Source organism: Colossoma macropomum, unplaced genomic scaffold, assembly GCF_904425465.1.
Source record: "Colossoma macropomum unplaced genomic scaffold, Colossoma_macropomum, whole genome shotgun sequence".
NCBI classification, from domain to species: Eukaryota; Metazoa; Chordata; class Actinopteri; order Characiformes; family Serrasalmidae; genus Colossoma; species Colossoma macropomum.
This window is the reverse complement of record NW_023496024.1, coordinates 463705-487246: the sequence shown is the minus strand read 5'-3', so window position 1 is coordinate 487246 and position 23542 is coordinate 463705. Positions and strand designations below refer to the sequence as shown.

The 23542-nt window shown below is 39.5% G+C and overlaps 1 protein-coding gene and 1 pseudogene across 2 annotated transcripts in view; both read right to left on the bottom strand.

The window, feature by feature from the left end:
* LOC118804042 overlaps positions 1 to 14650 on the bottom strand; it is a 56792-nt pseudogene extending 42142 nt beyond the window's left edge.
* Positions 14651 to 20909: 6259 nt separating this feature from the next.
* LOC118804035 (integrin alpha-L-like) overlaps positions 20910 to 23542 on the bottom strand; it is a 40794-nt gene continuing 38161 nt past the window's right edge. For both annotated transcript variants that reach the window (XM_036564641.1, XM_036564642.1), the window contains exons 28-32: positions 23303 to 23457; positions 23028 to 23194; positions 21642 to 21764; positions 21252 to 21303; positions 20910 to 21162 (exon numbers count right to left, since the gene is read on the bottom strand). In XM_036564641.1, the coding sequence (XP_036420534.1) occupies positions 21283 to 21303; positions 21642 to 21764; positions 23028 to 23194; positions 23303 to 23457 (466 nt within the window). In that variant the 3' untranslated portion in view covers positions 20910 to 21162; positions 21252 to 21282. The remainder of the gene's footprint in view (positions 21163 to 21251; positions 21304 to 21641; positions 21765 to 23027; positions 23195 to 23302; positions 23458 to 23542) is intronic.

The following is a 23542-nucleotide window of genomic DNA, read 5'->3' as shown; positions in this document are numbered from 1 at the left end:
CTAGATAGTGTGGCTCCATTAAAAAGTAAAATAGTAAGGCAGAAAAAACTGCCCCTTGGTATAATGACCACACTCGGGCTTTAAAACAGACCGCCAGACAATTAGAGCGAAAATGGCGCCTGACTAAACTAGAAGTGTTCCAGTCCGCCTGGAAGGAGAGCCTTATGGACTATAGAAGAGCACTTACTGCAGCACGCTCAGCCTCTCTCTCCTCTCTCATAGAAAACAATAAGAATAATCCTAGATTATTATCAATTAACTAAGAACCAAACAGTTAGTGAACCTCAGGCCTTTAACCTATAGCAGCAATGATTTTATGAATTTCTTTACAAAATCTGATAAAATTGAAAAAATTTGGCAGAAAATTCAGAACGCACAGTTAAACTCTACAAACTTGCTGCCTTATAATGCCAGTCTAGATCTTGAGAATATAGTGCCTACTGCAGAGAGGCTGGAATTGTTTACCTTACTTCAACAAAATGAACTAGTTAAAATTGTTTCCTCCACAAAATCTACCTGCAAATTAGATCCGATTCCTACAGGTTTACTCAAATAAATTTTGCCAGAAATAACCAAGCCTATTCTGTCAATAATAAACTCTTCTCTTAGCCTTGGATACAGCCCAAAATCTCTCAAACTAGCAGTAATTAGACCACTGATTAAGAAAGCTAATCTTGATCCCTGAAAACTATCAAATTATAGACCCATCTTGAATCTCCCCTTTATATCAAAGAGGAATTTGTAAAGGAATCATCTGCATGAAAAATTTCAATCTGGTTTTAGGCCACATCATAGTACAGAGACAGCACTAGTAAAAATCGTAAACAATCTTTTATTATTCTCTGACCAAGAAAATGTGTCTTTGCTAGTCCTCCTCGATCTTAGTGTGGCATTTGACACGATAGACCACTCTATCTTACTAGATAGACTAGAAAACCTTGTAGGAGTAACAGAAGTAGCTCTTTCTTGGTTCAGATCTTACCTCACTGATCGCTATCAGTTTGTTAATGTAAACAATGAATCGTCTGTTCTTGAAAAAGTATGGTGTTCCACAAGGCTCTGTTTTAGGACTTCTATCATTTGCATTATATATGCTACCACTGGGCACCATTATCAGTAAAACACAGCATCAATTTCCACTGCTATGCTGATGACACAGTTATATACATAAACCAAACCAGATGATAAAATTCAACTTAGCAACATTGAGGACTGAATAAAAGACATAAAAGACTGGATGTCGAGTAACTTTCTCCTTCTTAACTCCGATAAAACAGAGGTTCTGCTTCTTGGTTCAGAAGGTGCTAAAAACTAATTTTCTAATTTAACACTTAAACTGAATAGTTTCTCAGTTGCATCAGGTTCATCTGTAAAAAAAATCCTGGCGTCACGATAGACATTGATCTGTCCTTCGATGCACACATAACTAATATTACTAGAACAGCCTTCCTGCATCTCCACAATATTGCTAAATTGAGAAATGCATTCTCTCTACAGGATGCAGAAAAGTTAGTTCATGCATTTATTACTTCAAGGCTAGATCACTGTAATGCCCTGCTGGCTGGATGTCCCAGCAAAAGCCTTAACAAGCTTCAGCCAGTCCAGAACACTGCAGCCAGAGTTCTTACTAGAACCAGAAAGTTTGACCATATCAGCCCAGTTTTATCAACCCTACACTGGTTACCAGTTAAATTTCGCATTGATTATAAAATTCTCTTACTGACCTATAAAGCTCTAAACGGACTCGCCCCTCAGTACCTGAGTGACCTTCTCTCTCACTATGAACCATCACGCCTACTTAGATCACAAGGTGCTGCTCACTATTAGTACCTAGACTTAATAAAGCTACATCAGGGGGCGGAGCTTCTCATACAAAGCCCCCCAGCTTTGGAATAGTCTTCCAGTCAGTGTTTGGGACTCAGACTCAGCCTCAGTCTTTAAGTCTAGGCTAAAACCCACTTGTTTAGTGGAGCCTTTGGTAATTAGTTTTCCCTGTTAGATAAAAGGTGCAGATCTGGGGTTCATGGTCATAGAATATTATGGTAAACTGGGAGTGTTGGTGCTGTCGTTCCACTGCTCTCACATGTTCACTCAGGTTGCTGACAGTGGAGTGGAGGGGCGCCGACATCTCAGGGAGCCTCATGACTCTCTTACCTTCTGTCTCTCACTTTTAGTGAGGCTATAATAAGACCTGCCAAGAGTCTCTGCTGCTCTGTTAATACTGTATACTGTAATCAGTCACTCTTTACAGAACTGACTCTGTGTTTTCTTTGCTGAGTTGAACAGCTGCAAACCTCACCTGCATGAGCTGACCCTCCTGATGATGCTGCTGCATAAACTCATTTTATGAGCTCCGCCTGTTTTCCCTGTTTCTGTATTCTAATATTTTATTCTAACACTGTTTGCTATCCAGTGTTGACCAGAGGAGGATGGGTCCCCCTATTTAAGTCTTGGTTCCTCTCAAGGTTTCTTCCTCTTGCTCTTAGGAAATATTTCCTTGCCACTGTCGCCACTGGCGACGCTCATGGGGGCTCGGACCCGGATTTTTCTGTAAAGCTGCTTTGTGACAACACTTGTTGTAAAAAGCGCTATATAAACAAAAGTTGACGTGGCCTGACTTGATATAGGATTTCAGCTGCTCAACAGTTCAGGATCTCCTTTGTATTTTTCATTGCGTAATGTGCCAAATGTTTTCAGTGGTGACAGGTCTGGATTGCAGGCTGGTCAGTTTAGCACCTGGTCTCTTTTAATACGGAGCAATGTTGCTGTAATACATGCAGAATGTGGTTTGACATCGTCTTACTTAAATAATCAAGGCATTCCCTGAAAAAGACGTCGTCTGGATGGCAGCTTATGTTGCCAAAACATGTATATATCATTCAGCATTAATGGAGCCTTCACAGATGTGCACGTCACCCATGCCATGTGCACTAATGACCCCCTACACCATCATGAATACTGGCTTTTGAACTGATTAGAGGCTAAGTGATCTTTAGCCCGGAGGACACAGTATCCATGATTTCCAAAAGAATTTCAAATGTTGATTCGTCAGACCACATTCTGAGCCCATGCAGCGATTTCCTTTACAGAATCATGTCTGTTTTTAATGCAGTGCTGTCTGAGGGCCCAAAGATCACAGCCAGCAAATAATGGTTTTCGGCCTTGACCCTTACATACAGAGATTTCTCCAGATTCTCTGAATCTTTTAATGTTATTTTGTACTGTAGATGATATAAAGCAGAAGTTATTTGCTATTTCATGTTGAGAAACGTTATTCTTGAATTGTTGCACTATTTGATGGTGCAGTCTTTCACAGAGTGGTGAACCCCTCCTCATCTTTACTTCTGAAAGACTCCGCCTCTCTGAGATGCTCTTTTATACCCAATCATGGGCAAATGTTTTTCAAAAAACAATAAAATTTCTCAGTTTCAATATTTGATTCGTTGTCTTTGTACTATTTTGAAATGAAATATAGGGTTTAAATCATTTGCACATCATTGTAGTTTTTGTATTTACATTTTGCACAGCGTCCCAACTTTTTTGGAAATAGGGTTGTGCACTAAGGCACTTTAACCAGCCCTCTCTTGGGATTCCCATCAGATCTTCCCCAGTTTAGTCATGCAATGAAAACCCGAAGCACAAGTGATCAAGTGAGTCAGGTGGTCAAGCCAGGGATTGCACATCATTCCTATGCTTATCTTTAAGGTATAAGGGGATTGGCTGCTTAGTCTCACACCACCACCACAGGGAGGCAGCCTCCCAGTCACAATCAGCAAAATCTGAAACACCTGGTTGAGTTCTACTTATACAGCTCTCTCAAAACACTCAGTGTTCAGTCTTAAGTTATCCTTGTCAAGCACTGTTGCTGAAATCAGCCAGTAATTTGGTAAAAACTGATGTTTGTCTCTCGAGTTTTCCTTTCCTCAACTCTGACTTACTCTGCCATCCCTTTATACAAGGGCAGGTTGTATACAGTGAAGGGGAACAACCTCCCCAAAGAAACAGTCATCTAACTGTTGATACATGCCCCCATAATACATAATCTCACGGCACAGCATTCAGACAGGATAAAACACTGAAAAGTGATGTACACAGGTGATGTATGTCTTGCCCCAAATGTCAGCTTGTCACCTTAATGGCAGTTACAAAAATGCCATTGTGCCCCCTCCCTTTAATTGCGATCCCCTTTAGTAGAATTGGTATGTGGCCTTTGCTGACTGTGTGAGCGATGGTATTTACTTAACTCTATCAGAGTCTGACACTCGAAGATGTAGCTCGAGTAAACAGGACGCACACGAGACAAATGACTCAAAAAATTCAGAGATGAAACAATGTTTAGCATTATTTTCCCACACCAGAGAAGCTGCTGCATGGTTACATGTATAGACCACAAGTTTATCAATAAATTGTTCTGTTTTTAACTGTTTTACAAAATAAAAATATTTTTTATATCATTTCATATGGTGTATTACTAATTCTATAGTAGTATAGGAGACTATAATGCAATCCCTATCAGAAAATGGTTATGAGGAGTTAATGTAAAAGTTATAAGTTTGTGGTGCTGTAGGGCAGAGAATTGAAGGCGAATTTCCTCTGAAGGCAAATTTCCTTTGAGGGCAGATTTCCTCTCTAACCGGAGGGGAGTTTAGCTACAGACTAGACGTCTGCCAGGCCTGAGTTGGGTGGAGGTATTTGGCAACTGATGTGTGGCTGACCATTAGCTGGGGAACAGTGCTAAAAACATAATATAAATGTGAGACAGGAAAAAAATAAATAAATAAAATAAAAACATCTAAATGCTATAACAGCCAGCTTATTGAAGTTCTGGTAATGCTCTAACATCAACATAAAAACGATGTGGCAGCAGTGAATATATTCAATAGATTTTTAAGAGACTTTTAATCAAGTGAATAAATATTTTTTTATAATCTGCTGAATTCAGCTGTATTTTTGTGAGTCCAAGTGCAGATCTGAAGATGTTTAACTGAGAGGAACTGAACATTAACAGGTTTAATACAGACCATCAACATCCTCAACCAGCTGATACAGACACACTGACACCACCCTGTACCTGGAGACACACTGGATTAGGGTTAGGTTGAGGTTAAGATTAATATTGGGATTAGGGCCAGGGTGAGGGATTAGGTTTTGGGTTAGGCTGGGTTTTGCTTAAACCAACGTATAAAGTCTGCTTCATGTAACATCAATAATACATTTACATAATGTCAGTAATGTATCAAAATCAAATCAAATCAAATTAAATCAAATCACGTTTATTGTCACATCAAATTTACAGAGGTGGAAAGTGAGTATATATATATATATGTATGTTTGTGTTTGGTGACCATCAGAAGAAAGAGCAGGGCTAGGAGTGACCTACCTCAATTTTCAGTTGCTTTTCAAGTGGCACTGTTTTCCCTTGCTCTCAATGAAAGACCGTTTTTCAAACAGAAGTTATGGCCTCATCTGACTCTTCTTCTGCACCATGTCAAATTATGTAGATATTGAAACTCCACCCATCTGTGTCTTCACATCATATATCAGCCACTCTCAGGTCACTCTGTCCACGGGATCACTGTGTATAGATACTGGTCACCTTATCAGAATTCCCTTCCTCTAAGCTCCACCTGGAGTTTGTTAATGCCCATTTATTGATGTACAGTTTTTCTTGGCCATCCTCAACCCTTCAACAGCGACTTTCATTCAATATAAATCAATGTTCATTAAATATTTCCTGTTTGGTTTGGCTTGCCATACACACACACACACACACACACACACACACACACCAACTCTGAATATACACATATACACTATATACACTAGTATTGCACTATTCCAATGTACAGTTGTACAGTAATAAGTTCTGAAATAAAACTATGAAATGTGCTGTTGTACACATTTCCATATGTGCAGTTAGTGAGTCTGAGGTGGATAATAAATGAGATGCAGCTACTCAGGGGTTAGAACACTGATATAGAAATCTTCCATATTATACAAGATATGAATGGAAGATGTAAGAAAGGCGTCATCTTCAAGATGTTTACCTCAATGTATTCAGATGTTTCATAACTGATACTTCACTGATATCCTGTTGATGTGTTATTTATATTCTAATTTATTAACTGTAGTTTATTAATCATCTACAAAGGACCACTCAAAATAGTGTTACTGAAGTTTTTTTGCTTTTCATTTTTTCTGAGTGCAAAATTATGAGGTAGAATTAAGTTATGAGTTTCAATTCTTGTCTATTATGATTTCCATGTTTTCTATGTTTTGGTTGCCAATGTCACAGACTGCAATCTGTTTGTACTGCCATGTTTTAATGATGCTTAACAAACGCCTTTTCTAAAATACTGTTACCTCCGATGTGAAGCGCTGAACATGAAAAAGGGGGAAAGAATATTTAATATTTGAAAGAGGTTGAGGAAAAGTGCAAGAGAGGCTGAAAGTGTGGCTGTTAGAATGTTTATCTAACATTATGACCCGCCATCACTGGAATTTTCCTGCAGTGGCTTTTCCAGATAACATGGGGTGCTAGTTTGGGTGGGGTGCTAGTTTTATGCTTCTACTTTTACCAGCACTTAGAATGACTCAAAGGCTAGACTAGATTTGGCCAAGACTGGTTAAGTCATTCAGACTAAAGGAGTTGGAACAAAAACATCCTGTTTTATTCTGAGAGATAAAGAGAGCTTGGAAAGTGATCATGTTGAATGAATTATAACTCTTTTTAGTACATAAACCCAAACAGAAATATCAGGTAAGATGTTTAGAAAAATGTACAGAATATGTGCTATAATACATTGAAAGAACTGCTGGTACCTTGGAAAGCGACTGTGTCGTTAGCGATGGGGTCCAGTTGACTGTTGAACTGGTAGCAGATGCCGTTCAGGTATTTCCATCACAGTCATGAGTGAGACTGGGACTGCAGCTCTAAATGAACAGCAGAGACTGTATACAATTAACTTATACCAGAGTGTCAGCCTGGATCAGCATTTTATTAATAAATGAACCAAAACACACATTTTAGATTTTTTTTTATACCAACAACATTGAAAATTGAAGTTTCAGGGAAGGATTTGGTATAAAAATCTAATTCACCACTGACCGCAGATGTATTTAATCAGGTGAGACCTGTTTAGTGTACAGATTTCTCTTCTTTATTGGTGCTACGAGGCTAATGTTTCTTAGCTACGTTAGCCTCATAGCTCCAGTTCTAACCTAAAGAAGCAAACTTTGTGTGGACACAAAACATGTTGTAGTGGATCGATGACAGCGTGATTTTTTTCCAGCACCATTCCTTTAACCAAAAATCATAACTGACGATGGGGAGGGTCAGGGTGTTCAGACCTCAGAGAAGAACAAAAGCTCACTATAGAAAAAATAATCAAAGCTCTTTCTATGAAAACATGGATTGGAGGCATATGAACTTAAAAAGTATTGCAAAGTACCCATTAACAACCATATAACTGAAAATTATTAAATAAATACAGTAACTACAGAAAAGCTATCCAGCTCAAAACGTGGCACAATCAGCCAGCCTTATACCAGGGAGAAACTGTGAGCATGTTAAATCTCCACATTATTACATCTGTGTTACTTCTTTACAGAAGCCCAGTTATGGCAATTCTAATTCAACAATTCAAACAGTGCCTGTTTTACTGGTATCAGGAGGAAGTTATTTAACTTCCTTTTGAACTAGGATTGTCTACGTTCACATACTGCATGGAAAAGACTTGGATGGGTGGAGCAGTTTGTATCAAGGAGACCTTTCCGTCTGAACCAGGCCAAAACATCAAACTTCACTTTTGTTCACATGGTGAGGACATTAATGGACAAAAGACTCCACTGCAGTTTCACTGCACTGGGACAAGATTTAATGATGGTCCACATGATTTTTCTGTAATAATAAATTGAATCTGAATATGCATTAAATATTCAAGTCTCATGATAATTTGCTGCCCCACAACCCAAGAGGATAAGTGGCTTAGAAGATGAATGAATGGATAAATGAATGAATGAATGAAGGGTAATTTACTGTGGATAGAATACAGGCACTGATAAACCCACCTCCAGAAGACACCTTTACATGAAAAGCCAACACTGTTCTTACCTTTCCAATTTTATGTAATGAGATACTATTTAATTTCATTGAGTATTTCTGTTGGCCCATTCAGAAAGCTACTGCTGTGCTCAAAATGGAAAATGTAGTTTGTGGTTTTGCCATAATGCCAACTAAATATAAATAGATAACTGAGAGGTGATCAGCAAAAACAAATGAGCAGAGGTGGATGGTAAGATTCAACCTGTTTCTCTAAACAATTTATACTGATTTCTTTATGTGTGAACATTTTTTGTTGTAAAACTGTTGCTGCTATGAACAGAGTAGCTGCATGAGTCTTTTCTCTCCCCTTTGCTCTTCTCACTGTACACTAACGGCTGTACCTCCACGGACCCCTCAGTCAAAATCTTGAAGTATGCAGATGTCTGATTCTGTGCACTGTGAGCTCCTGTAACCAAAACCAAATTCCTTGTATGTGTAGACAAACCTGGCCAATAAAGTTTGGTTCTGATTCTGATTCTGATTCTGATTGACATTATGTGCTGATCAAGAATCTGTGACTACATTCAGTGTTTACACAGGACTGGAAAAGATTACTTGAAGTGTGAAGTATTTCCAGTTTCCATTCATTTTTTCAGATAAAGATTTTACAGCATGTCCATCAGCAATCAGGAAGCAGATTCAGTTCTACAGTGAAACAGCAGTGAATCCAGATGGGAGCTGAAGAACCCAAAGATGAATCTTAAACTTTTAGTTCCACACTTACTGTCAGGCCAGCTGAAGGGGTGGACCTCACTGCCATGGACATCCCAAAGAACCGGGTATCACTGGAGTCTGTGGATCAATAAAGTTGATTAGACTGAACTGTTATGGAAGTAAGACATTTGTGCATTGTACTAATGGCTACAGCTAACTAAGCTAACACTGTTTTCGAGCTGATTCTGAATCGATTCATAAATGTCAAAAATTGCTTTTCTAAATATTTAATTTATACCGTAATGTTAACCGAACGCAAAAGGCGGAACTTGGAAGTGGGTAAGTGCAGCACCCGGACAGTCTGTGGCGGCACATAACAAAAACACAACGGGATGAGCGAGAAATCCGACCGGCTCCTCTGCATTAAAGCCAGGTTAGATCAGGAGTCACAACACAAATGATCAGAAGAGAGAATTTGTCCTTTCAACAAAATCAAACCAGCTTGGGAGCCACAACATTTAATGTCCAGTATGTCTCAGTGTGTGTTAATGTCCTAGTATAGACTAAACAATATAAACGAAAATGCGGATTTACTTCGCTCTGCTTTAAGCTTTAGCTGTAGCTGCTTTCCTTCCTTCTCCGCCTGAAAACTTTTCCTCAGAAGTAGATCAGTTAAATGTCTCTCAGCGTTCGAGGCTGAGGTCACTTCTTATTCTCCAGCTTCTTGTTCGAATTTTCCCGTTTCACCTTAAATTCTGACTGAGGCACCGAATGTAAACGCAACACCATTTAAGGTGGAACGGGAGAATTCGAAAGAGAAGCGTAGTTAACTGTTTAGTGTGTGACAGTCTATCGTTGCAGGTTTAACGTACCAGGCAACCAACAGCAGCGCTTATAAATGCGAGTAACGCTGCTGTGTGACCTGCAGTCTGCACACCGTTTCAGTCGTTGCGAAACAGGGCTTTCGCGCTGTGCTGCACACGCCCCGTCTCAAAGATACTTTACTGACACAGCGATCCCCCCCGTCTCTACAACGAGACCAAAACCGAAGTTTTGAATCACTAAAGAAAACGGGTAGAATAGCTGTAACGTGCTGTGTGGTCGTCCATCACCACTGGACCTTATTTCACCGTAACTGCGCATTTTATCACAGATGAGTAGCAGCAGCTTCTCGTGCTCCAAACAAGAGCAGTGAATGAGAGCCTTCTAGTTCACTTACCACATCACCTCCATTTGACTTATTAATAAAGATATTGGAAGTAAATTCATTATGGATCATTACAAATACTTTGCTTTAAAATACCAAGTCACTTTAAATAACAACACTAAGTCACTTAGTCACTTTAAAATGTATATTGTCTCTACATTCTGTGTAAATTTTGTGTATGTTAGTTTTTCTTGGATTTTTATTTTTACTTATTTACTTTCTGTAGAGTGATTATCTGAGCCTCGTCACAAGCATTTCAATGCATAAATGTACTGACGTGCAAATGACAAATAAACTTGAAACTTGAAACTTGAACTCTCACAGTGAGTAAATAGAAATGCTGTATAGGAAAAAAAATGCATTGAGATGCATCAATAATCGTTTTATAATCGCATCGCAGCCCTCTGAATCGTAATCGAATCGAATCGTGAGGTGCCTAGAGATTCCCACCCCTAAATGATGACCTCATAGACCAAAGGACCCTCCATATTATTATTTCATTGAGTTTTTTTACCTTGATCTGCAACCACTAAAGTTTAATTTCACATGGAGTGCACTTCCTGATTTTATGAGGAAGACTTTAAAAACAGACGCTGCGAGTGAAGAAACAAAGGAATGAAGGCTGTTAACAACCTTAAAACACTACAATCTAAATAAAGATGTTATGACATCTTACAACAACTGACTTTGATCTGCATAAAAGCTCAAAACCTCAGCCAGCCCTAATGTTATTACCACTCCTTCGTACATTCTCCAGGACAAACACCACCAGCCATGTGTCCATCCAGCATTGCTTAATAAGAATCATTGCTCCCAATCAAAATGTTAAGTTTTTTACAGCAACACTCATTTCATTTTCTCATCAACATCACACTCATAATTCAGATTCAGCTAACACTGTAACCACTATCTCTTCTTTTATGACAGAGTTTTAGAGATTAGAAAATAGGACGATGGGAGTGAGGAAGAGAATATCAACATCTTTTAACCAGTTATTTTGTTGAAACCAGCCTATTTCCCCACAGGAAAGCACGAAAAATCAAATCAAATCAAATCAAATCAAATTTATTTGTATAGCGCTTTTTACAACTGATGTTGTCACAAAGCAGCTTCACAGAAATCCATTTAGAACAAAGTTTCAACATGAACTGTAAATCCTCCAGGTGAGTGAGCCAGGAAAAACTCCCTCAGAGCTGAGGAAGAAACCTTGGGAGGAACCAAGGCTCACATGGGGGGACCCATCCTCCTCTGGTCAAACTACCTACAGAATTATTATTCTACTAATATTAATAGTAGTAGTAATAGTTAGGAGGTAGTAATAGTTAGGAGACTTCAGTGTAGAGTGGGCAGCCAGTCCAAGGCAGGTGGTGGTGACTGGGTTGTGGGTAACTGGTCTGAAGCGGGTAGCCGGAGAGCTCTACAATCAATCATCCAGCAGTGTCCGGCCGGACAGGTGGGCAGTCGTTTTCTCGGAAAAATGCCTTTCAGGAGTCAATTCTGCCAGGGCAACAGCCCAGCGGCTGATCACGCCCTCATCTTTCAAACCCTGGTCCACTATTCAGGAAAAATGTGTGCTTTAACATAAACCTAGAGAAGCTGAAGTGCTTCACTACATAATTTATAATATTATATGTATAATATGTAATACATAATAAACATTGATCTGGTACACTGGGTTTATACGCTAGCCTCTGGAAATTCAAATATTTTAAACACAAAATAAAACCCTGTTTCCTACAGGAAGAGGGTGGAGGATATTTCCGATTAGCTGGGTTTATATCATGTACAATGAGATACTGCATACACAAATCCTAACAGACAAGTCCTGGTGTCTCACTTTAGCCCAAAATGTAGATGAACATGTCAAACTGTACTCTGAATAAATTCTGACGTTAATCTCCAGATGGAAAACTCAAAGCTGTGCCTGAGGCCTCAGTGGCAATATTGTGTCTGACCTTCATGAGACGACTTCACCACCAGCCTTAGATTTACTGCAGATCAGTGTCAGTAGCTGGTGTGCCCACAGAGGTGCTTTTCCAACAAGTATTCAGATATTTTCACTTACCGGAGAACCTGCTAACATTACGCTGTTATCGATTTCCCCTTTGATCATTACTTTCTAGACTTTGCTGGTACAGTAGAGCTCTGTTTGTGTATCAGTGCCTTGCTGGTACAGTAGAGCTCTGTTTGTGTTTGTGTATCAGTGCCTTGCTGGTACAGTAGAGCTCTGTTTGTGTATCAGTACCTTGCTGGTACAGTAGAGCTCTGTTTGTGTTTGTGTATCAGTACCTTGCTGGTACAGTAGAGCTCTGTTTGTGTTTGTGTATCAGTACCTTGCTGGTACAGTAGAGCTCTGTTTGTGTATCAGTGCCTTGCTGGTACAGTAGAGCTCTGTTTGTGTTTGTGTATCAGTACCTTGCTGGTACAGTAGAGCTCTGTTTGTGTTTGTGTATCAGTACCTTGCTGGTACAGTAGAGCTCTGATTGTGTTTGTGTATCAGTACCTTGCTGGTACAGTAGAGCTCTGTTTGTGTTGTGTATCAGTACCTTGCTGGTACAGTAGAGCTCTGTTTGTGTTTGTGTATCAGTACCTTGCTGGTACAGTAGAGCTCTGTTTGTGTTTGTGTATCAGTACCTTGCTGGTACAGTAGAGCTCTGTTTGTGTATCAGTGCCTTGCTGGTACAGTAGAGCTCTGTTTGTGTTTGTGTATCAGTACCTTGCTGGTACAGTAGAGCTCTGTTTGTGTTTGTGTATCAGTGCCTTGCTGGTACAGTAGAGCTCTGTTTGTGTGTATCAGTGCCTTGCTGGTACAGTAGAGCTCTGTTTGTGTTTGTGTATCAGTACGTTGCTGGTACAGTAGAGCTCTGATTGTGTTTGTGTATCAGTGCCTTGCTGGTACAGTAGAGCTCTGATTGTGTTTGTGTATCAGTGCCTTGCTGGTACAGTAGAGCTCTGTTTGTGTATCAGTACCTTGCTGGTACAGTAGAGTGCAGGTTGCTGTATTGAGTGTGCAGCTGTAAATTGCTCCTGATGCCTTTTCATTAGTGCTTCGTCTCAGTGGAGCACTGACTATGATCCTGTAAAAACAACAACACACTGTTATCAGATCATCTTCCTGTCAATACACTGAAACACTGATATTTTTGCCTTTAAACAGAGACACCAACACATTTTTGTCTTCGGCCCAAATGTATTGTTTTTGGTGGGAAAGTGCCAGAAAGACATTTTTACACTGATGTTGCCAGTATAAGTGGGTTTTTTTTCTTTTTTATGTAATTCTTCAGTGTTTTTTTTTTTCATACATGGTACAGCAATCCACAAAATTCAGAATTCAGTTCAGTGGTGTCTGTTTTCAGTACAACAAAACGTAACTCAATATGTGTCTTTTGTTCAGATCTTTCCATGTTTAACATAATAAAAGTTGAATACTTGAGACAAAGTTTTGCTTCATAGTGTTTGATCTAAAGCTGTAGTCAAAAGTTAACATGATAATCAAAATACAATGATGTAGTTTGACACAAAATGATAAAATTTGATACGCTACAGACAACATGATATCCTGTGATTTAATTTGATACAAGATAATCTGCAATACATCTTAATACAAAATGACATGCTTTGATTCATTTAGATACAATTTGATACCCTACAATTTAATGTGATAACCTGTGATTTAATTCAGTTCAATATAAATCCCCTGCGATTCAGTTCTCTACAACACAATACAATGTGATTCAATTTGGTACAATACGATATATGATTCAGTTCAATATAATAACATATTCAATTCAAAGTATTCAAAGGTTTTCAAAACAAAATACTATTTTGCTCTGCATGCAGTTTTACATAACTTCTTCTACATCGGCGTTAAAATACAATACAGTACTCTGAGATTCAGTTCAATACAATACGATACTCTGCAATTCGATTATATAAGATAAGATACTTTAAGAGTCAGTTTGTTATAATACAATAAGCTGTGATGCAGTTCAATACAATATGATATGGTGTGATTCTATTGGATGACACTGATGATCAGGCGTGTACTCACTGTTTGCTTGTGTCAGACTGATACTGTAGAACCCGATAACCGAAAAAATCCTCTTCACTCCCCGAGAACCTCTCTGGGTTTGTTACATCGATGTTGAACCCGTCTGATACCGACACAGCTGGAACACCAGAGAGAGATAATGAGCCAATAAGAGGCACTTAAAGAAAGGTGAACTAAGTCCAGCAGAGTTTAGATTTACACAGACAGGTTTAAGAGCGATTTTAGAGAAAAGATATTTTTACCCCATGTAGCTGTGTAGAGCAGCAGAAGGAGAGATTTCTCCATCCCTCCATCTCTCCACCTCTCCATCTGTCTTCTGATTTGCTTCTTCTGTGTGCACCACATTCCCAACTTACCAAAGAGTCCAAGGCCAAATTAGCCAGAATACAAATACAAACAAACTTAAAATAAAACTTTTCTTAAGCACCATAAACTTTACTCTCGTTCTCTATATTAGAAACTTTATTATCATGAACAGCTGGTGAACTGAGCTCTTTTGGCAGCAACTTCCATCTACAAACCCAACCCACAATAACAGAGGGAAAGGGAGGTGTTTCTCTCAGCGTACCTCCAGCCTGGATTGGGAGGCAGGAGCACCTTCAGCGTTCAGAACATTTCAGGTTTGCAGAAAGACAGATTTCTCTGAAGGAATACAGTATTTATCAGCAGCTGTCCACTCAGGGTCAATATCACAACATGAACACCAACAACGAAGTCATTCTAATGCAGCATCTTAAAATAACTGATAAGGTCATTGCCTTGGTTAATGCAGCTGAACTCTGGATCAATACGCTGTAGTATATAAGACATTAAAATATTTAATGTATTAGATTTTGTAATGTGGGCGTTTCTCTGTATGTTTCAAAAAGGTAGAACAAACAACAAAACAGATTTTGAATTTTGTTTCTTGACTGCTGGTTTCGTAGAAATGATCATTTTATAAATGTATTAAATTCCACTTATCAGCTAAGCTGACCACTGTGATGATTTGGCTGCCTGTTAGTTTAAAAAAAAATACATAGAGTGATAAACTGTATGAATGCAGTAATTTTATATTTAGGCTGCTTTATTGTGAATGAAGCCAGTAGTATCCATCTGCAGAGCCGCAGCGCCGCAATTTTAGCCCTCGCACTTTCAGCTTCCTGCGTCTCTGTGCAGGATCTGCAGCCGCTGTTTCAGCTCTCAGGAGTAAAAGGTGGATTGAAGTTCTACAACGTTAGTCGTGTTAGATGAGAGAAACCGTTTTAACAGAGGAATTATTCGTATTTATGGTAACATATTTGATTCTTTCAGTTCTAAACTATATTTAGGTGGTGTGGGCTGCCATTAAGCATCCACAGGTGTAAATCAGCGCTTGTTCACACAGCCAATCTCTCCAGCTCAGCCGCACAGCAAACTGCCTTTACTTCATGATCACTAAGGCTGAATCTTAAACGGCTCCCTGCTCCCTATGTAGTGCCCTTCAGAGATCTTTAAATAACGACCCAGTGTCGCCTCCCTACAGCGTATATACTGAACTGTTTTCGTGTAGAAATCCAAACGTCATAACTCACACAGTGCACTATGGAGGGAGTAAGGAGCCTTTTGGGACTCAGAGTCTCAGCGTTCTTAAAAACATGATGCACTGCCTTCAGTGCCCTCAGGGTAGTAAACCGCAATGTGGTAGCCTCTCGACCATTGTGTCACTTCAGATCCGGCTCTGAGAGTGCAGTTCTGAGAGTGCGGCTCAGAGTGCGGCTCTGAGAGTGCGGCTCTGAGAGTGCGGCTTTGATAGTACGGTACGGCGGCTCTGAGAGCGCAGCCTCGTATACAAGGTGCGTTTTTAGAAATCTTGTTCCTTGGTGACCCACACTGTACATTTGGATCGCCCCTTGTGTTCGGCCAAAGCCTGATTTAGATACTCATACTGTACGAAAACACCCGGTCCGTCTGACATGACGTGACATGGGCGCTCACACTGCACGTGAAACGCAGCCCCTACTGACGCACCACGGTAAAGTTAGTTTTATTTTCGATATTCGTCTTTTCGGCGCTAATAACATTTGATCGGACTACTTTAGTCAGCGAAGACTTGCATGTTCATGACAGTCCGATCACAGAGAGTGACGGACACCTGTTCTTTTACAGTTTGGGTGACATTTAATGTACCGCTATTTTGTGCTAATACCACAGAACTGAGACAAATTTTTCAGTCAGAAGAAAAATCATGCACTTCTAGACCACGCCTACATCCATGCACACGCCTCTGTTTTCCTCTAAAGCGTTTCAGTGCATTTAAATACATATTTTAATTGTTCATGCTAACAATAGACACCGCCAGACAGTAGAACGTCAATAGCTCCATAAACACTGTGTCCATGCACATCTGATTAATTGTGTTTTTAATTTGCTCTAAATTATGGTTAGAAATACAAACCACTTTAATATAGAGAAAGGACTTTAAATTAACCTGTGACTAAAATGTACTTGCCAATACTTGTCCTAACAGTACTGAGCGTACCTTACCTGTAAAAACTGATACTACCTGTATACTGATATAGCTAGTTAGCTTGATGACGGAGGTTCGGTAATCGACAGACATTAGCAGTCTTGAAGGTTCAATAGATCATCTAAAATATTAGTTTAAAAAATGAAAGTGTAGAAAAGAAAACGTCTTATTTAAGTGGATCAAATTGCAAATCAAAAGTTGAGTCAGATTTAAATCTTTTACATTTTTTTCATTTTGAATTTCGATAACATTTTAGACACTGAACATTTAAATCAGCAGTGTTTGGTGCAGGTAAGTTTCAGTAATGACACATAAACTTTGAATTGTACTTGAGGATATACTGTAGCTAAAATACTGCTTAGATTCAAAATGCAGCATTCACTGCAGTTTATGCAGCTGAAATGCTTTTGAAGGTTAAAATACAAATATTTATATAAAGTAATTATTGCAGTACATTCAAAATACACGACGCCGCTGCCGCTAATGTGGAGCGGTGGTTGTGACTGTGTGTGGTTTTAGGTGCGACTTTGAGGAATCGGTTCGTGAAGCTGCTCACACGGAGACAAGCGACCAACATTTCAGAGCTTTATTAGTCCCACAACGGGGAAATTTCACCTCTGCCTTTAACCCATCTGTGCAGTGAAACACCACATACACACTAGTGAACACACACACTATGGGGCAGTGAGCACACTTGACCAGAGCGGTGGGCAGCCCTATCCATGGCGCCCAGGGAGCAGTTGGGGTTAGGTGCCTTGCTCAAGGGCATCTCAGTCATGTACTGTTGAAATAATAATAATAATAATAATAATAATATACAATTAATTAAACTAATATTTAATTTTTAAAACTATTATAAGAATTAATAATTAATTTGCCAGGGTGGCTTTAAGCGACGTTTTTTTTTGTTTTTTTTTTATGAAAAATGGACAATCTGTTTGATTATAAAGAAATGTGGGGCTTAGTTGATTTACATTCATACAAGTTATTTCTGTGGGTACCCCGGGTAGGAGGGGTCATCTTGCCCCTTTAGTGGGGGGCTCAACCCACCCCAGCATGTGTTGTGTTTTATGCCGATTATTAGCATTAAACATGTGCTACATTAGGAATGTGGCATTAAACGGTTATTGAGGGTTAAAAACATTCTTTCCATGAATCAGCTGAACTGTCAATCTCACCACCAGCTGAAATATTCACAGCTATCATAACAGTCTTGATTAGAATTAGCTTTTATATAAAACTATTCATGAGTCTCAACAATAGAAACTTTAGTGTCATTAAATGCATTTCAGATTGACTGCATTCAATAAACAATACATTTTCAACCAACAAGGATTTTCACCTTTATTTCAGTTCAGTAAAGGGAGATGTAAGTATCAGAATTAAATAATGAATAAATGTATTAAATCTTATGAGAACAACTCAGGGCTGGGTCGCATGCAATACCAGGGCCAGCCAACAGAGGGAGGCACAGAGCCGAGATGCGGTAATCAATGGTGATTTGTGACATCACGTATGTATGGAGCATTCTGCTGAGTTAGCTCAAACTGCACTCCTACAGTAAAAACACTATTTTAAAAAAAACAATGAAGTTTTCAGAGCTTAGATGTTTACAAGGATGCCGTTCTGGTCTATTTAAAGACAAAGCATTAATAAAAATAGTAATAAATAAATAAATGCTGTACAAAAATCATCATTTATAGGGTTCTTTCTGTTGGAGTCTGTCCCAAACCCTAACCTCTAAACTTGCACTATGAAAATAATACTAATTGTTTGTGTTCACTGACAGGACATTGGGCCATTTAAAGCTTTTTACTGTGAGTGAATGGCTCCTTTGTCTCGGCTCTGAATGCGCTGTTGCTCTTACCGTTCAGTGTGTAATAGCTGCGCACTCACATTTTCAATCCTGCCTCTCTGCACGTTTTGACATGTCCACACATTTCCCTGAACTTATAAAACAACAGAGAACCTGTTAAGTCCAAACTTTAACATACTGTGCTTCTGACGTTTTTCCAGCTGTACAACACTAGAGAATCACAGCAGCTCCTCTTACTTTCTCTTTCTCTATAGTGATGTGGACAGACTGAGGGGCACCCAAGTGGGCACAGAATCAGGCCAGCTGGGTGGGGACAACTCTGAGTAATGAGAGTTAAGTGTGTTGTAGTTTGAAGCTAAAGATGTGCAGAAAATCTAAACAGAGAACTGGCAGCAGAATACAACCACCTTCTAAGTGGCAGATCAACCCTATATAGAACCAACAACGCAGTAACCAATCAGCTGCCAGCTTCAGTGGGGAGTTTATCAGCTTTTGTTAGTAGCTGGCTTTTGGTGGTCATTAGCTATATTCTTGATGGTCAACAGCTCAGCCAGCTTGACCCTTCATTCTTCAAGACATGTGAAAGACAAGCATCAAGACCCTTCTCTGTCGTGGAGCCCAGGTGGTGGAACAAACTCTAAAATAGTCGTCCAGATGGGCATCCAGTTGGGCAAAGCGAGAACAGACCATCTGCAGGGTCAACCGGTCAAGCCGGTTAAACACATAGACCTGCATGTCTTCACTATGTAAAAAAAACAAATCTCAATGTTTGTCAGTTTATATTCTTCTACATCATTTGAACATGGCAGCTACTCTTTGCATAGTTTGGAAATTTAATGATGAGTAGACCAATAAAAATGTTCCAAAATCACTTGGGTTAAAAACTATTTACATTAAGTTACATTCAAAGGTTAAGAACGTCTTTGCTGTCTTCTGTAGGACAGCAGTGTTATTAATGCTTGTCTTGCTGAAAGAAAAAATAATTCATCAAACTCAAACAAAAACGCCCTGTGCTGTATTTTCTGTAGGTTTATTTACACTTTTTCACTTTTTATAAACATTCATAGCCCAAGAACCAAATCTGTCTCTGTCTGAAACTGCAATTTACTTTGCTTAGTTTGAGGCCAATGAACCACATCACTGTTTTTACTGGAGGTCATCAGCCTGTCTCAAAGTCCAAGCCCCTCCCTACCTGATGGCAATGGTCAAAACCCTTCAAGCTTCAAGTACAGCTCAGCTTAACCCAGTATCCTTCAGAACACATGGTTCCTCACCATCTTCAAACACCCAAATGAAGATCTTTCTCTTTGTGAAGCACTAATCTAGCACATATGGGAATACACTGTATTACACTTATGTACGTCTTATTTCTATATCTTTATTTCTAGGCTTTCTGACCTCTTTTGTTCAATCTCAAAATACTCCTTTTTCTGCCTAGATGGGATCTGGCAACCACAGCTGGGACAGTTTGACGTGCAGGAGCTCTGGCATTATAGTGTTGAATGCCAAGCTGAAGTCCACAAACAAAACTCTAGTGTAGGTTCCAGGTCTAAAATAGCTAAAATAGTTCCAAGCTTTATATGTCAGTAAAAGAAATTTCTATGTCAGAAAAAGAAATGTACCTGAATGCAGAATTTAACTGGTAAACAGTGATAGAACTGGGCTGATATGGTCAAACTTTCTGGTTCTTGTGAGACTCTGACTGCAGCGTTCTGGACTAACTGAAGCTTGTTAAGGCTTTTGCTGGAACATCCAGCCAGCAGGGCATTACAGTAATCTAGCCTTGAGGTAATAAACGCATGAACTAACTTTTCTGCTGATAATGGTGCCCAGTGGTAGCATATATAATGTGAATAATACAGGTCCTAAAACAGAGCCTTGTGGAACACCATACTTTACTTTTGTAACAACAGATGATTCACCATTTATAATAACAAACTGATAGTGATCAGTGAGGTAAGATCTGAACCAGGAAAGAGATATTCCTGTTACTCCTACAAGGTTTTCTAGTCTATCTAGTAAGATAGGGTGTGTCAAATGCCGCAATAAGATCAAGCAGATCAAAACCATCAGTGAACCTGTATGTGTTTTATGAGTTTTATTTGTAAAGCTGATCGCGGTAAAACAGAGGAAAATCTGAAATAATAAGTGTGTAACTGTTTGTAATATTACTGCTTTTAATACTTACTTGCTGCACTGTTCACTAGTTCACTTGTTACTATACATTTACTTTTTGGCACTTAGGACTGTTTTCTGAAAGAAAAAGGTCAGGAGTTGCATGCCCTCTTTTTGCTCTCTCTTTCGCTCTTGGTTCGGTCATTTCATTTTTGAATTCCTGATGTTGGTTCTGTTTTAACCAGTTTAGAATTTATAGACAGCCACTAACTGCACTCATCATCATCATCATCATCATCATCTAAGCCGCTTAGAGGGGCTGGAGTCTATCCCAGCGCTCACCTGCGGAAAGCAGGAAACACCCTGGACAGGTCGCCAGCCCATCACAGGGCAGCCATACATACACAGACATTCACATTTAACTGCTCTCTATAGCCAAAAACTTTATCGGTTACATGATAAAAGTACACATCAGAGGATCAAACACTTTTACTTTAGAGGTGGGGGAGGAGGGGTAATGGAAACAACAGACAGATAAGCAGACTTTATCATGGGGGATGCAGTCTCGCATTGTTTATTTTTATAATAACAGAGTATGAAAATTAGAAACCAAAATCAATTTATTTTCGAGGCTTTTAGAGCTCCTCCCTTTCAGATAAGGGCCTGGATTCATCAGGCATGTCACTACAAAGACATCCCAGCATACACAACCAGCAATGCGCTGTTCCTGAAAGTGAACAACAAATACATCACACTGTTTCATAAAGCCCAACTCCAAATCTACCCATGTGTGTTTCAGTCAGATGAGAATCTTACAAGATCTAGATGCACCACACAGCTCAGATTCCTATTTTCTTTGGAAGGGAACCTGGAACCACAAGAGTAAACAGGTCATAGACAGGTCAGAAATGATACATTTAAAAAATGTTCTACTATTGTGGGTGGAAAAGCCCTTCTTTGTGTGATGATTCTACTAGATGCCCAACAGATTTATACTGACTATCCCAGGTAGTCACTTTGAAGACTGAAGCTAGCATCAGTAAAAGACACTTTAAATTTCACAAGAATGTCTAATTACAGGAAGAATCTGAAACTCACTGGAATCCCTGTTGGAACCCTTTCTCATTTTCCTACATTTATCAATAATTGGCCAAACTTCCCTTTAATGTCTAGATTGATGGTAACTTGGTTTCATAGATGGCTCACCTCCACATAAGCCTCTGTTCTGCTGTCAATGTTAAGAACAGCATTGGAGCTGCTTGGCTGCTGCTCAGCCTGGGAGAAATTCAGCTGGATCAACACAGGTGATGAGGTGTCCTTCACACACTTCTGAAACAGGAAGATAATGTGACTAAAAGACCATTAAGGAGAGAGAAGTTGAGCAGTACACGTAATGAGATGGTCATAAGGGGTGTTATGCCTCTTCTTGTACTTCATAAAAGGTGCTGTTGTCTGAGGATGAAATGTAGATGCAGTGGTTAAATCAGGCTGCCATTTGTGGAACTTCTGGTGGGATGCCCTTAAGTGTTTCCTTTGTAAAAGTTGAGCAATATACGTTAATGAGAAAGTCATGATGGACCCCCCCATGATTTGACCCCCAGTTAAATCCTTGAATCCTTTCAAGATGCTGTAAGAGATCAGTTTGTTGAAAATGTGCAGGTTTGCTGACTCTGGAAAGAGTGGAACTGGAAGGAGTGGCACAGAAGATAGACACAACAGACAAATAGGTGTTTGTGGAGATCAAACATGGAACCTCAGTCTGATTCCTCCTGCAGTCCTACCCATTTCAAGGCAGCAGGGCATTTTGCTAAGCTTTGTAGTGTAAGAACAGCTAATGTAGACCAGAAAGACAAGAGATGCAGTTGGCCAGGTCTGAGATCATCAAGGGAATTCCAGCCTTTGTTAGCACCAGATACAAAAAAGTTACAGAAAGGGGAGAGCTACGCTCAAGAGACTTTACTAGCTATACTTTGAGGGGATGCATGTCTGGCATTGAGGTGTAGATGATGGGTGTTAAGGTTCCCTTTCTGGTAAAAATGAGATCAATGTTAACTACTGAATAAAATTTTCAGCAAAATGGTGATGGCCTTCTGAAAGTTATTAAATGTTCACCTCTAAGTCTGAGAACGGGCTTTCAGTACCATATTTAATATTTTTAAAAAAGAGGTATTAACATTTTAGGTAAATACATGTGGAATATCAGTTGTAAAAAACTATATGCATCCTGTAACAAAAATGAGAATTGTATTCTTGCCCTACATATAAAACTATGAATTAAACTGTTGCCATGTCAGCCTGGTGTGTCCTCATCAGGAAATTAGCTTTTACAAGGTTTTACAAAAGAGATGACAGTCTCTGCTTTAGTGGTACTTTAATGTTCTAGGGGCTGTAGTAGTACATTCAGGTTCTATGTTTATACTTCCAGCAGCTCTGGTTTTGGAGGAAGCATGTGCAAGCCTTCAGCCTCCCAAATTGGAGGATCATGTAATGGGAAGATGCAGTTAGTGAAAGCGGATATGACTAATACAGGTGTGCTAGGGAGTGCAGCGATCAGTTTTGGGAACTCCTGGGTTAGATGTGATTTTAACGCACCTCCATGTAGAGTGTTTGGTTGAAGCAGGAACAATGTGAGTCCAGCAGCACAGAATTAAGGAGATTCCTGGATTGATTGTTTGTCGGCTGGAAAAATGCTCTACTCCACTGTTTCACAGAATCAGCACTGAGCTCGAATGACACATTCAGACCACGTCTCACTACTCCTAAGAGGAAGAGCAAAAGTTCATGAGTGAACAAAACACAATAATGGAGAACTGCTAGGTGAGCATGTGTGCCTTTTCACTGTTTAACTACACTGCAGGTTAGCACACCTGTACTGTGGGTGTCCTCTTTCACACCGAAGCAGATACTGAGGGTAGCAACAGGTATTGTGTTCTCAGTTTTTACCAGGCAGTCAAAGTTGTCCAGGCTGATTTCAGAGGGGGAAAAACTGAGGTTTGCAGAAACAGACAGAACTGGTTGAGCCCTGAAAGAACCAGATACAACACAGATGTAAGTAACTGTGTTATAGAAACACTTCACAGGAACACATTATAGATACAGTTAACATA